Below are 15002 nucleotides of genomic sequence, written 5' to 3' on the forward strand. Positions count from 1 at the left end.
TAGAATAACAACTAGTTTACATTAGCCTCAATATTATCTTACATCCGCACCAAATATTGTATTAAATTAACCTCACTCGCTTTTGTTAGTTAGAATCTGAGGCTTTCACTGGCCTGCCCTGTTCATTCCCCAACATAATTATCCACACAGTCCCATGGACATTCATCATGATTATATTGATGGAGATATCAATATAATAGTACACAATATGAAATTACATATTGCAAAATTTAATTGGATTTTGCCATAAACAGGCTCCATTCCATCACATGTTGCATTTATGCATCAAAATTAATTTACACAAACTCATCTTATATGGCTACTGTAATTTTTTTGAATTGGGAGAATCAGAATTGTGTAATGGATCATCATAACCAACTGTATACATCAGTCTGGGCATAATGGTAGTTTAGGAGAATCATTGTGAAAATAGATTCTGTAATTCTTGTCAACTTTTACAACAATGGTAATTTGGTAAACTTTATAATCCTTTTCTACAAGTGGTGCATTTATCATCATTCAATACCCAGATTTGCTTGCAGGCCTGATTTTGTTGAGGATGCAGACTTGGCATAGACTGGGCTGGGGGTGTTATAAACCCTACCAATATATGAAGGGAAACAGTTCCTTTGGGGGAAAACAAATGTATACACATCAATATTCCAAGTACACATCATCTTTCCAAAATTACTTCATTCAAGAAGCTGATTTAAGTATTAAAAAACTCGTGAAAATAACCCTGCAAAAAATCATATTCTAAGAATACGCATCAAAACAGAGAAAAATAATTGTGAATTGCCACAAGATAACACCTACACACACAAACACTTGGTTCAATAAATGGTACCTGAATATATACTGACATCTATTTCTTGTGTGCCATTCATAACTGTGACAGCATCAACATTGTTACGACCCAAACACAACATTGCAAGGAAATTGTGTTCTTTAAACTGGAGCAATAACACTTGTCAGTTTGTATTTGTCTTACATTTGAGGGAAACAATTTTATCATTTTAACATTGATTTGCATAGTTTGCAAAAATTTCTAATATTAACGTAGACAATTTAGAGCAGGGTGAATACTAGCAGTATTCATGTATACATTAGGAAACTGAAAGACAAGTTGTTCTACAGGCCCATAAACATCAACTGTGCAAGGAATCACCAGCAGCTGAGATTCCTAGGGCTCATCCTTCATCTGCCAGTGGAAGAGCATGCTCTCTACATACCACCTCATGGCAACAGGAGACCTGGACGCCAACACACCTCATATGTAACCTATTCGCTGTCGAAGTGACGTAATAAATCGGATTAACTACCATAGCAATGGATGAATACAATTTTGACTATATCGCCCTGCACTACAAACAGGTTGCACTCATCACCTGTGTATGTCTGTGATCATAGATTGAATACAATACTGATCTTTTCAAAGATACTTACAGGTGCGAGTGATAAGAATGATATGGTTCAATGCATAGGTACTGTGTGAATGTTGTAGTGCAGGGCAATATAGTCAAAAATTGTATTCATCCATTAATCCGCTTATTACGTCACTTTGACAGCAAATTCATCCTAGGGTACAATGAAGGCACGATTTAAGCGGAACAGATGCCTGAGATAGCCACACTTGCCAAAGATCACTGTGCATGGAGATATCTTGTGGTCCCCTGCTAAACAGCTGAAGGATGATGATGACAGGCTCTACTGAATCAGATTTTGAATTTTGGGGGTTTGTTTTGCTATGCATTTAGCAGGTTATCTTGGCACAAGTACATTGATTTTTACTAAAAAATAAGGGTATTTTTGGTGATTTTGAAGAGTCCTTTGCAAAACAAACAAAAAAGTGCCTGACTGACCTTACTCAAAAGGTCTGTCCATGTAAAACACATTTTTTTTCCATTGCCTTATTATAATAGGCCTATATATTTTTTACTGTTTTGTTATAAAACATGATTTGTTTCATTCAAATATTGTTATTTATATCACTGACGATAGCAGGTGCCTGTTATATTACCATGACAACAGGACATCTTTTATATCATACCCAGTTTGTCACGTTTAATTAAAAGTGGTAGAAGAGAACTTGCTGAAAGCATTTGTGGAGGTGTTGAACAGCAGATACGGATGAGCAGAAAGAAAGCAACGTATGTGTTGTTTTCCATATCATGACGTATGTTTGCAGTTCTTTTTACAGCATATGCATTGAACAATACCTACATCGTAAAATTATATCACTGGAATAATAATGGCATTATTTAAAAATATAAGAAATAAATTATACAAATAAAACACAGAAATGGGGAACTATCGGTTTATTATTGTTTTATTAAAAGACATCTGTGATATTATGCATTATGCACATACTAGCACTGAAACATAAGACATATGTTATCTTTTGACAGATGTGGGTTTGGAATTTATGGGAGGTCCTAGTTAAAAAGTACAGATTCTGGTTACATTGGCTCTTTAGCAAAATTTACAAATATTTTCCAGAACTGGGCAAATTTACTATTCTGTAACTTTGAACAGAAATAATCAAAACTATTTTTGGGTCTCTTTTTCATCAAATTTGGTATATTTGGGGTCTATGTTACAGAATCACAGCCAAAAAACCTACCTAATCCAAAATCAAAGATTCCATGGAAATCTCAGGATTAGGACTTTACTTTGCTGCATAAGGTCACAAAGACAACTCATAAAATTATCTGCAACATTTTAAAATCATCCACAAACAAGTGTATTAAAAGTAGAATTATAGTATTAGGGTTAGTATTTTAGGGTTAGACTGAGGAATTAGTAGTGTTATGTAAGTATTTGGGGGATATACATGTATCATTAATTTATTAATAACTTATTCCAGACTTCCATGCATTCTGAAGTTCCATTATATCATGCCACTAATTGACCTTTGAAAGTACAATAAAATATAGGTCCACCCGCTCAATTATGTGAGAGCTACTTCAAATGATGATACTGTCTAGTTCCAAAAATCCAGAGGAAGGAAGGAAGCAAGGATGTGAAATGTGTTTGTCTATGACCACATTAAGAAATAGAAAGGAAATATTGTATTTACTCATAACCACAGATCGATCAGAAGTTAGTATGGTGGTCAGGTCAGGTTAGAATATTAAATGAATGAATGAAAATTTGTAATCTTCATTAAAACAATTCCGTTTTTTTTTAAGTGTAAATCTTTTAAAAACCAGATTGTCTCAGCAGCAGGGGACCATGGGCTGTCATGTGCATATGGTCGAATCCAACCAAAAAGTGTCCACGGGCCAAAAAAATAAAAGTCCGAAATAAAAATGTCTCCACAATTTTTTCCTTTTGCCCATTGATTGATGACATATTGGCCTTATAGGAACCAAAAGTGCCATTACTAATCTTGAAAAATAAATCCAGGACGTGTGATAGTAAATGTGATATCAAAACCCAATGTTACCTACTGAATACCACTAGGATGCTTTCACTATCGCAATACTAATCAACCTAAAACAAATGGAATATTCCCATTAACGCTTTTTTTAGGTGTAATGTAGACCACAGGGTGTCAGGAAAATGCTAGCTCAATCAGAAAATATTTGTTTTTATTTTTATAACGCGATCAATATGATCTTAGTCAATTTATGCTAGTTTATTTTTGAAAATGAAGTTTAGGTCAGTTTCTGTATTTTATTTATCAAATGAGTATGAATCAATTTACACATTGTATTAGAACGAGTAGGATATATGTTTTCAAGAATATTAGGAATTATACGTATACACCTAACGCTTTATACAATGAAAAGGTGAAGAAACCCGGGTATTCGTAGGTAACATGAGCGATTTAACAATATCTATATTGAGTTTAGAGGTTTAAATTTTCCTATTATGGTAATGAATTAATAAAATGGTAGTTTTTAGATCTCTTTCAGATGGTACGTCCAAATGAATAAATGCTATTACCTTAGATCAAAAATTGTTGATGCTTTTAGCAAGATTTTGACCACTTCATTTTGATATACAAGTAGTTAATTAGCAATTTTACATAATATATAATTGTTGAATGAATCCGTATATAGGTAATAATAGTGTCCTGGGGTACCGCTTAAAGTTTTTGACAATTAATTTCCATTAGTAGAGACACTTCATTACACATGTCATGTATTATGCTGTATTCGTAAGTAACATTTCAGTATTTGTAGGTAAGAATTAGACTTTTGGTGGATATCATAATCAAAACTTCATTTTATAAAGCACTTTGAATGTATTGTTTTCTTTATGTGCGTTTATTGATACTTTAGACCCTATCATATATTAATAATGTCGGTTCACAGCGGTTGAAAGAGTATTGAAGTAAGAAACAAAGGCACTAAAGTGACTTTTATTTGCTTAATTGCACACAAATCGCTTAAAACTGTTATTGCAGACTTGTGAAGTCCATCTTGGAGTCAGTTACGTCTTGTGCTCTTTCGTTTGAGGGCAACTACACTTAGCTTTATATCAGGGTCCATCAATGTGTTGTCTAGATCATGAGACAATGAGAACAGTCGTTTTTTCCATGGTATTCAGTAGGTAACCTTAGCGAAAACGTCAAAAGTTACCTTGAATAAATCAAATTGGACACAAATTACTCAGAAACCAGAAGGTCGGTAAACATTTAAAATGAAGCACACATGACAGTTGACAAATCCAAGTATTTATCCCTTCTAATCTTCTTTGAATCTGATTTTTCTTTCAAATGAGCAGACCGTCGTCTATTTCAGTACATATTTTTCACCAATTAAGCCGTATTCAGTTTTGCATGGTGGGCATGTATGTGAATTTGCAACTTTCATTGACATATGATTTGATAGTAAACATACAGGCCTTTGTTATGTACCAATATGGGCATTGGCATGAATGGCGGTGTTTCACAATACTGTCGGTAAACATTTAAAATGAAGCACACATGACAGTTGACAAATCCAAGTATTTATCCCCTTCTAATCTTCTTTGAATCTGATTTTTCTTTCAAATGAGCAGACCGTCGTCTATTTCAGTACATATTTTTCACCAATTAAGCCGTATTCAGTTTTGCATGGTGGGCATGTATGTGAATTTGCAACTTTCATTGACATATGATTTGATAGTAAACATACAGGCCTTTGTTATGTACCAATATGGGCATTGGCATGAATGGCGGTGTTTCATAATACTGTCATGATGTCAAATTGTATTAAGTAGGTAACATTCGGTTACCGAAATTTACCTCTGAATACTTGCTTTTATTGTTGACATCTCAGAAATATTTAAACGCAGGCTATTGAAACTTGGTAGAAATAAAGAGTGTATTACCCTGCACCTATTGCTTAACTATTGTTTACTATTCTCTCACTTTGTGGAAATGGCACAGCTTTTAACATGTATTCGGAGGTAATGCATATTTTTACCAAATCTACCTTTGTGCCATTTAGAATTTCTGGCAGCTAAACACAATAATAAAGATGTCCGAATGCAATGCATTTCAGTATTGGACATATCAAAGCTTGTATCAATTAGCATTTATTAGTGATTTCCATTTTTAAAGATATATCTAGTGCTATGAAAAATTGTATTCAGTAGGTAATGTAAAAAATACCACTTAAAAAATTATCACAAAAAATTCATAATTATGTACAAATATTTGAAAAATTGAACAGGCAATCTTTGAATACACACCTTTCAGGAAATCAATTTAGATTCAATCCAATGACTTCTTTTCATAACTGATTTATTTGTTTTTTAAAATACTTTAAGAAATATTTTGAAAAAATGGGTAAAAATAGCATGTTTTGGGGTCTCTGTATCTAAGTTTTTCACAGAACGGGGTCTTATTATATATGGCGCGAAGCGTATGATCAAGGCGAATAAACACAATACAAAAACTAATTCCGATTGATTAATACTTTTAAGTTATAGCCCTGAACATGCCGTGTACACTTTTCGTTGGATTCGACCATATATGTAAGTGCAGAGCTTTATCCTCTCATTCCCACTTGAGTCATCTCAAGCACACTTAAAAAGTTTTGGTCACCAGTCAATTCAGTTTTAGTTTAGGGTTGTTGTTATGTTGTTATAGCAACAAGCTCATCTTTCCTGCCCATTCAGCTGTCCCTTTTGTGGTGTGCATCCAATCAGGTTTTCCGTTTTATATTTTCATTACTTTGTTATGGCCATAGTTCTCTTAGTGATGCACTTGCAAATGTCTCTGCGATCATGATGGACCAAAAAATCCCACCCACCCTCCCAATAGCGGGAAGGGTAACTCAGTTAACTAAATATTGTCAAAGATACTCTAATAAGATGGTATATCCAATCATGCTGCTTTATGCTTTGAAAATAAAGGCTTGGTATGGAGTTTCTTCAAAACCTGAAGAATCTCGTCAGTAGATTGTCTCCACTTTCTACTGCGTTTAATGGTGCCTGGATGTGTTAAGGATTTTCTTCAAAACCTGAAGAATCTCGTCTGTAGATTGTCTCCACTTTCTACTGCGTTTTATGGTGTTTGAAGGTGTTACGGAGTTTCTTCGCAACCTGACGAATCTCGTCGGAAGATTGTCTCCCCTTTCTACTGCGTTTTATGGTGTTTGAATGTGTGTTACGGAGTTTCTTGAAACCTGAAGAATCTAAATCGGTAGATTGTCTCCACTTTCTACTGCGTTTTATGGTGTTTGAATGTGTTATGGAGTTTCTTCAAAACCTGAAGAATCTCGTCGGTAGATTGTCTCCACTTTCTACTGCGTTTTATGGTGCTTGGATGTGTTAAGGATTTTCTTCAAAACCTGAAGAATCTCGTCTGTAGATTGTCTCCACTTTCTACCGCGTTTTATGGTGTTTGAATGTGTTACGGAGTTTCTTGAAACCTGAAGAATCTCGTCTGTAGATTGTCTCCACTTTCTACTGCGTTTTATGGTGTTTGAATGTGTTATGGAGTTTCTTCAAAACCTGAAGAATCTCGTCGGTAGATTGTCTCCACTTTCTACTGCGTTTTATGGTGCTTGGATGTGTTAAGGATTTTCTTCAAAACCTGAAGAATCTCGTCTGTAGATTGTCTCCACTTTCTACTGCGTTTTATGGTGTTTGAATGTGTTACGGAGTTTCTTGAAACCTGAAGAATCTCGTCAGTAGATTGTCTCCACTTTCTACCGCGTTTAATGGTGCCTGGATGTGTTAAGGATTTTCTTCAAAACCTGAAGAATCTCGTCTGTAGATTGTCTCCACTTTCTACCGCGTTTTATGGTGTTTGAATGTGTTACGGAGTTTCTTGAAACCTGAAGAATCTCGTCGGTAGATTGTCTCCACTTTCTACCGCGCGTTTTATGGTGTTTGAATGTGTTATGGAGTTTCTTCAAAACCTGAAGAATCTCGTCGGTAGATTGTCTCCACTTTCTACTGCGTTTTATGGTGCTTGGATGTGTTAAGGATTTTCTTCAAAACCTGAAGAATCTCGTCTGTAGATTGTCTCCACTTTCTACTGCGTTTTATGGTGTTTGAATGTGTTACGGAGCTTCTTCGAAACCTGAAGAATCTCGTCTGTAGATTGTCTCCACTTTCTACTGCGTTTTATGGTGTTTGAATGTGTTATGGAGTTTCTTCAAAACCTGAAGAATCTCGTCGGTAGATTGTCTCCACTTTCTACTGCGTTTAATGGTGCCTGGATGTGTTAAGGATTTTCTTCAAAACCTGAAGAATCTCGTCTGTAGATTGTCTCCACTTTCTACTGCGTTTTATGGTCAGGGGTAGCGCTAAGTTGCTTTTTGGGGTCCCGGACCCACCAAAATAGAGTTCGGACCCCCTGTTTTTAAATTTTCTGCAAGTTCAGGGGTCCCTGCAGACCCCCAGTTTTTCAATCTAGCGCTATTGCAGACATACTATTTATGCTGCATTTGTGCACCTGGGACTCGCCAAACTCGACTCGGACCCCCTACTTTTTAATTTTCTGCAAGTTCAGGGGTCCCAGCGGACACTCGAGTGTTTAGTTCTAGCGCTACCCCTGTTTATGGTGTTTGAATGTGTTACGGAGTTTCTTCGAAACCTGAAGAATCTCGTCGGTAGATTGTCTCCACTTTCTACTGCGTTTTATGGTGTTTGAATGTGTTACGGAGTTTCTTGAAACCTGAAGAATCTCGTCAGTAGATTGTCTCCACTTTCTACCGCGTTTTATAGTGGCCTATGGAGTTTCTTCAAAACCTGAAGAATCTCGTCAGTAGATTGTCTCCACTTTCTACCGCGTTTTACAGAGCGTGATTGAAGGCTTTATGTAGCTAATAATTGCTTGTTTGGAGTATCTTTAGTTAATTGACTATAAGTATCAGTGGTTTTAATAATATCTATATATCATTAATAGTGTATATGTAAATACCGGCTCTGGTTGGATACAAAATTTTAATTGCTGGCATTATTTCTTCTTTTGGAGATTTCTAATTATTTAATTGCGGGTATAAAATGTTGTTTCCAATCCAATCCTCTGTTTCATCCAAAGATGTATCCGTTTTGCTAAAGAGGAAATTTGGTTAAATGTGATACAGAAGTCAACTTTTGTGTCTTGTATGGTTGACTTGTACACATTTTTCCAATAATTCTTGTATTTATTTATTTTATATGAAGATAAATAATTAAAAATGCTTGCTCAATTATTGATTTCAATTGATATATTTGTATTAATTTATATGAAATCGATTGTTAATAATTTCAATATAGTCTTATGAAAATGTGGAATTGTTATAAATATTTTGCATGTATTAAAGGGTCCTCATGATCGTGGGACAATACGGAGTCTAATTTTTGCGTTGTGTGTTTTCCTGCTGTCTCGAGACAATCAGCTGATGATGATGTGTAGAAGAGACAGAACATTGACCAGTTGGGTATAGTGGACCTAGAGTACCTAGGTGATAGTGAATAAAACTTGACTTGAATTAAAAAATAACACATGAAATTACTGAATGAGGAAAAAAGTGCAAATTTACGCTGTTCTTACATTATTCGTTTTTTGTCTGTTTTTTAGTATAATTTTATAAAATAATGATGAGAAAAATCAGGTAAACTATTATTCAAAAGATCATGTTACAACACAACCAGGTTTCAGTCAACGCACTATGCTCTTACCTTCCTGGAGTCAATAATGACCAACTGTTTTCAAAATACTCTGTATTAATTATACAAGTTTTGGTCTTTTTACAGTAAACCGTTGCTAATCAAGAATTTAGAGTGCAATTTCTCACCAAATTTAACCCTCTAACAAGAAATGTCTTTAAAAAAGACAACGCAGTGATTAAAGGAAACATGATGGATTTGCCTCGGTTCCGGAGCCACTGATTTAAAAGTAACAGGTTTTAAAGCCCATTCGGCGATTTGCTCATTTGGACGATCGTATCGTGAGTCATCAAAATTCAGATTTTGGTACCTTTGCATTGTCATAGATGTGCTAACATAGTAATTCAGCTGAAAGCGGCTATGTATTTAAGACAAAATTTCTTTGTACTTTCGCTGGGATCACTGAAAGCACTTAACTTAAGAGAAGTATAGAATAAATAATCTTTGAATGAAAACATATCACATCTGAGACGAATAGTTATATTCGTCTCCGTTTAATGATTTTGTCACTGCAGGTTTGTCTTCAATGTTGTTAATGTTGTTAATTAATATTAATTGAAAGGTTTAGTATATTCATATAAAGACAAGTAATTGAAATAACAGGTTGCTGGAATGTTTTGTAACAATGTGTGATATCTGGCTTAGGGCCCAAGCCGCCAAATTTGTAATTGAGATCAAGGCAAAAATATGGTGTAGGGGCATATACAAATCATCAGAACTCTAGAACCAAGCATATTGAAGTATGGCGGTTGCCCGGTAGGGGTCACGCCCATTGTGGCATGTACACCATCCGCAATAAATAAAAACGCGTAAAACAGGTACTTTTTTTGTGGGTAGGCGCGACACGCTGCTTTCGTGTTTAGGGTGTAATAAACATGAAAAATTGGGGAAAAGGTAGCAAAATTGCAATTGCTAATACGCTGAAATGAAATTTAGGGTATGAAATTTGATACAAGGAATCCCTGTTTAGGGTGTGAAACAGGCGCGTGTTACCTGTTTAGGGTGTCGTTTTTGCCAAGGGTTAAATCCTTGTTTAGGGTGCTTTCAAAAGTTGATTATCGCGGATGGTGTACAGGCGACAATAGGAGTGCCCCCCCTCCGGGAAATGAATTGTGAAAAATGCTTCCTTTGTTCTGCATGATCAGATTGTGACATATTTAATAGGCCTCACGTAACTTCTGGAATTTCACAGACTTTGTATTGGGTTCAAAGGGTTGCTTTTAAAGCAGTACTACACATAACTTAATTTCAATGGAATCACAAGAATGTGGTTTTTAGTTTTCTTTAAAACAGCATTTTTGGAGTTATGATACTTTTTATCTGAGTAACAGGTTTGTAAAATATTTGAAACTATATTAAATACTAACATAATACTAACAGTTCACATAGATGAACGCGCTTTATAAATCATGTGTGCACTGGTAATAGAAATAGGCGATGCGCATACTAAGTACAGTAATAGATTTTTGTCAACTGAAAGCATATAGACCCTGTAAAGGTCTATAATTATGCTGAAAGCAGCATACAGAGAACGTACATGTCAAGTCCACTGTGTGAGAGAACATGCACAACTTACAAGGCCATGCGAATGTTTACCTTGGTGATGCTACAAGAAGCAATTAGTGCACTTGAGCTTGGGTTCAAAAAAAATCTTGATAACAAACTCGCAGTATGCACTGACGTGCTGACCTGGTCAAGTCATTTCGCATGGTAACCTTCTATATTAACCCCACTACTCCTTTAACCCCATCACAAAATGTTACGCCAGCCGTTATTCGCTGGTTCCGCTTACATCACAGTGATCACACGTTGTGTATAAAACGAGAAAATAAGTTTACTCCAAACCCGGAACCATGCCGATAACTCGCAATAAACAACCGGAGACAAAGACTTTTTCAATTCACGTGTCATCCATGCTGACCGTTTCACTTTATCTGAACGTTAACTTAATGTCCCGTTAAAGCAAAATATAGTCCCATGACAAACATTTCCTCATCATTCTTCATTATCTTCTTTGAATTGATTGTCAGCTTCAGTAGACCTATACAACAATTGTATACGACAATAAAACAATAAAACAATTTAACATGTCCCACAATTATTATTACTTGACATGCATAATTTATTGCACGTGTCTGCAACTCCATGTGCCTGTCCACGTGACTTTGACCATTTCACGTTTACTGACCTCTATAGCTCCATGTCCCTCCGCATTAAAACCATAACAAATAGTCCCATGACATAAATTCGTCATAAATACACGGTTATTTTCGAAATTCTACTGTCACTTTCATTGACAACAATGAATACAACAGTAAAATAAAAATGTCAGCGGAAATTTTACTTGACATGCATTATTTCTCAATCTAAAACAAATCTCTTTTCGATGACGTCATATCTCTATCCCTACCTTTATCGTGAATTAATTTATCCAACTTTAACTATGCCTTGCGCGAAGTAAATTAAGGGCTAAACTTTTCGAACAAATACAATACACTAGGACATATTATTACACGTAATACAATATTTGCCATTTGCGACATGCCTGGACATTGCCAAAAACAAATGCTTCAACAGTTTAAATATATACGCATTATATCATCAAACGCAATCGTGCAACTTCATTTTACTGGAACTCTACTATCACTAAGCCTTATCAACGAACTTATGCATATGCAAATGAGCCCAATTCTATACAAAATTGACACCACGCATGCGTCTAGCTCAGTGAAGAGGCCAGAGAAAGTGTGTTTCTAAAAACAGTATATTAAAATGAATGTTTTTTTCCAAATTATCGTACACAAACTCAACACATATACAACAACAATTTTACATAAGTCAATCTTGTTATACATAAAGCTACCAAACACAAAAACAATTTCCACAGTCACAATTATGTGTCAAATAATTATATTTTATCCCCAGCAAATTCCGTATTATATCCGCCTGCGGAAAAAACAAGCTTGAACCAAGACCCTTTACGACATACTTAAATGCAACTAGCTTGGAAGAAACACCCATCCTTCTTAAAAATCAATGTTTAAACACCCCGGTTAAACACCCCTAAATGTGAACCATGCATTCCACATTCTTTCACAAAAAACATCCCTTTTCACATTTTTTTTGGTCAACCCTTCCTGGATCAAGTTTTGAACTATCACTTTGTGTCACAATTTCAGTTGTAGAGTTAATAAATGGTATTAAATGGTATATTGGCCTAACCTAATACAATAGCTCATCTCGCTACTAACTTTCTTGTTTCCCTATCTTTATTTCACTGAGGTAGTATTGATTACATAGTCTCCCAATATGGGGAGGGGGAAATGAAATACAGAGCTGAACCAATAACATTGTTCAACATCCTGGTGAAGACATTGATTCCTTTACTTCGCAGAGCAGCCTCTTACCCTGGCTGCATTCCCAAGAAAACAAAACTAATCCAATTTAAAACTCCCTAGAAACAATTATTTGATGGATATATGTAGACTCTTTGAGAATGCATTGTTCCATTATGCACATCTTAGAACCATGTAGAAATATAAAGCTAGAAGGAACCAATGTCCCATAAGAAATGGGACCTTATCAAATCAATGCTTTTGCCCTGCATTAAGTAGTTCTCTAATTGCCAGTACAAACTCAGTATCATCGCTTCACTAGCTATGCAATATATTTCAAGCAGTCAAAGTGGTATGCATGCCTGATCCAATTTCACACACAACACATTGTGCGATATAGACCTGCGTAATATTGAGTCGAGTGCATGCAATTAACGTGCATAAAGAGGGTCTTATAAAACAGCATTAATCTTAATGCATACTTTAGAAGACTCATTTGTCTTGGGTAAATATAATTGCTGTATACTATTAAAGGATACCTTGTTCATATTGTGATACTCCACCAGCTAAAAGGCCATAAAATATACAGGTTGTCCTGTTGTTCTGACAGCAAATTCATGTACTTTGTTAAAAAAAACCACTAAATTGATTGTATTTCTCAACTTCTCTTTCTTAAAAAAAAACCAATTCAGAAAGATTTGGGTGTGTGTTATTTCTTCTTTCTGGGAACACAGGTTGGTCAAGCACAACGTAAAATTTTATTTACCCCTCCTCTGAACCAGCTTATGTTGATTGTGATTCACAACAAACTTAAAAAGGTCTGACAAAATTTGAAAAATCTATAACATTATACATAGATGCTCAATATACAAGCTTTTGTGACCTAGTCAGAATGATAATTAAACTATCAATTTGTGAGATGAACTGTAACAGAAAGAAAGATTTGAGGTGTCTGCAAATTTCTGTAAGATTGCTTGTGATATTTATGAGTTCTCTCATCCATACACACTCTGGTGTGTTGCAATACATTAGATGCATTGTACATGATCAAATGCAATCATATATACATCAGCTAAAGGAGAAACATCTTCCCATTACCGGTTGTTGTTGACAAAAAAAACTTCACATGCCAAGATAAAGTTTGTATTTCATGTAATGAAATTGTCAAAAATACACCTGATCGAAAACAAATCTTTAAGTTTGGGAATAAAACAATGTGTCTGAAGGAGGAATCCCTGACATAATGCCTGACCTAATCATGTTGGGTACTGCTTGTCATAATGCATGGTTCTCACACTAAGATCCAAAACATTCTCATCTATATTAGTGCACAGTTCTTTAACCCCAATACATTTGTACATTCATTAAATGACCTTTGAAAATTTGGGTACAAAACTCATACTCTGCAACTTCAGGTCACATTTTGCACTATGATCGTTTAATTGAGGTTATTGGACTTTGCCATTAGGATGAGGCCATTGTGGTTCATAGTGTCATACACTTACCAGTTGAAATCATCTGCACTGTTCTCTGCAATAATCCAATAATACAACCACATAGCCATAAATGCAAATGCTATGATGGTTATCAGTAGGAACGTCTTCTCAATCTGAAATAACAAGATATTGCTTCTTAATCTTCCATTGTAAAGACTGGGGCAATCAAGGACCACACAAGAAATCACAGTGAAACAGTGGACATATATAGTACCGCGGACATCAGTTTGCCCATGTTGATGGACCGAAAATAGCATGGATTTACAAATTGATATAAACAATGTCCGCAGTATGGGTGTAGGGTCAGTCTGCATGTGGTGTAACAACTCAAACAGTCTGTGTTATCTTCTGCTGTCCCTGTTTGCCGGCCGCTATTTGTCATGGTGTGTAGGGAGGTATTGGGTGTGTAGGGGGGTATCGGATGTGTAGGGGAAGGGTGGTGGTAAGTGGGTACGTGTGAGGGGTGTATGTGAGAGAGTACAATTTTGAGCAAGTTAGTAATGGGAGTAACTCAATTTCAAAATTTCCAACTTTGTCCTGAGTGGATTTGATCAGGTGACATTATACAGTTAATTGATCCAAGTTTTCTTTCAATTCTAGTGCCTAATGTGTATTGGGAATAGCACCTGTAAACACCTGCCTAGTCTGTGAATGTGAGAGGATTCTCACATAGCAACACATTTTACCCTCACCCACTCATTAGTCACCCACCCCTATATATGACCTTGAAAAACCTTTTTAGTTTTACATACATGTATTCATAAAGGCATGCCTTATTACATGTAACAAATCTACCTGCTTGAACACAGCAAAAATATTAAAAATATCTGCCAGTGCAAATTGAATTGCTGTGAGTCAGTTCTGTGAACCACTGAAACTGATCCAATTAAGCCATCTGGCTAGAGATAGCACTGATGTACACTTGTATATATTTTACTTACTAGTTTTCCTGCAACTGTTATTGATATCACTGCCAAGTCCTATCTGGCAAGTACTTTCAGGTCATCTTAAAGCACTACATGTATCTGGTAACTTTCAACTTTCAACACAAGATTTATGGACTTGGGGAAAT

The 15002-nt window shown here is 35.6% G+C and overlaps 1 protein-coding gene across 3 annotated transcripts in view; it reads right to left on the reverse strand.

The window, feature by feature from the left end:
- Positions 1-15002, reverse strand: part of LOC140155899 (glycerophosphodiester phosphodiesterase domain-containing protein 5-like) — a 62777-nt gene that overhangs the window by 27983 nt on the left and 19792 nt on the right. For all 3 annotated transcript variants that reach the window (XM_072178906.1, XM_072178904.1, XM_072178905.1), the window contains exon 3: positions 13940-14043. In XM_072178906.1, the coding sequence (XP_072035007.1) occupies positions 13940-14043 (104 nt within the window). The remainder of the gene's footprint in view (positions 1-13939; positions 14044-15002) is intronic.

Source organism: Amphiura filiformis, chromosome 6, assembly GCF_039555335.1.
Source record: "Amphiura filiformis chromosome 6, Afil_fr2py, whole genome shotgun sequence".
Classification (NCBI taxonomy): Eukaryota; Metazoa; Echinodermata; class Ophiuroidea; order Amphilepidida; family Amphiuridae; genus Amphiura; species Amphiura filiformis.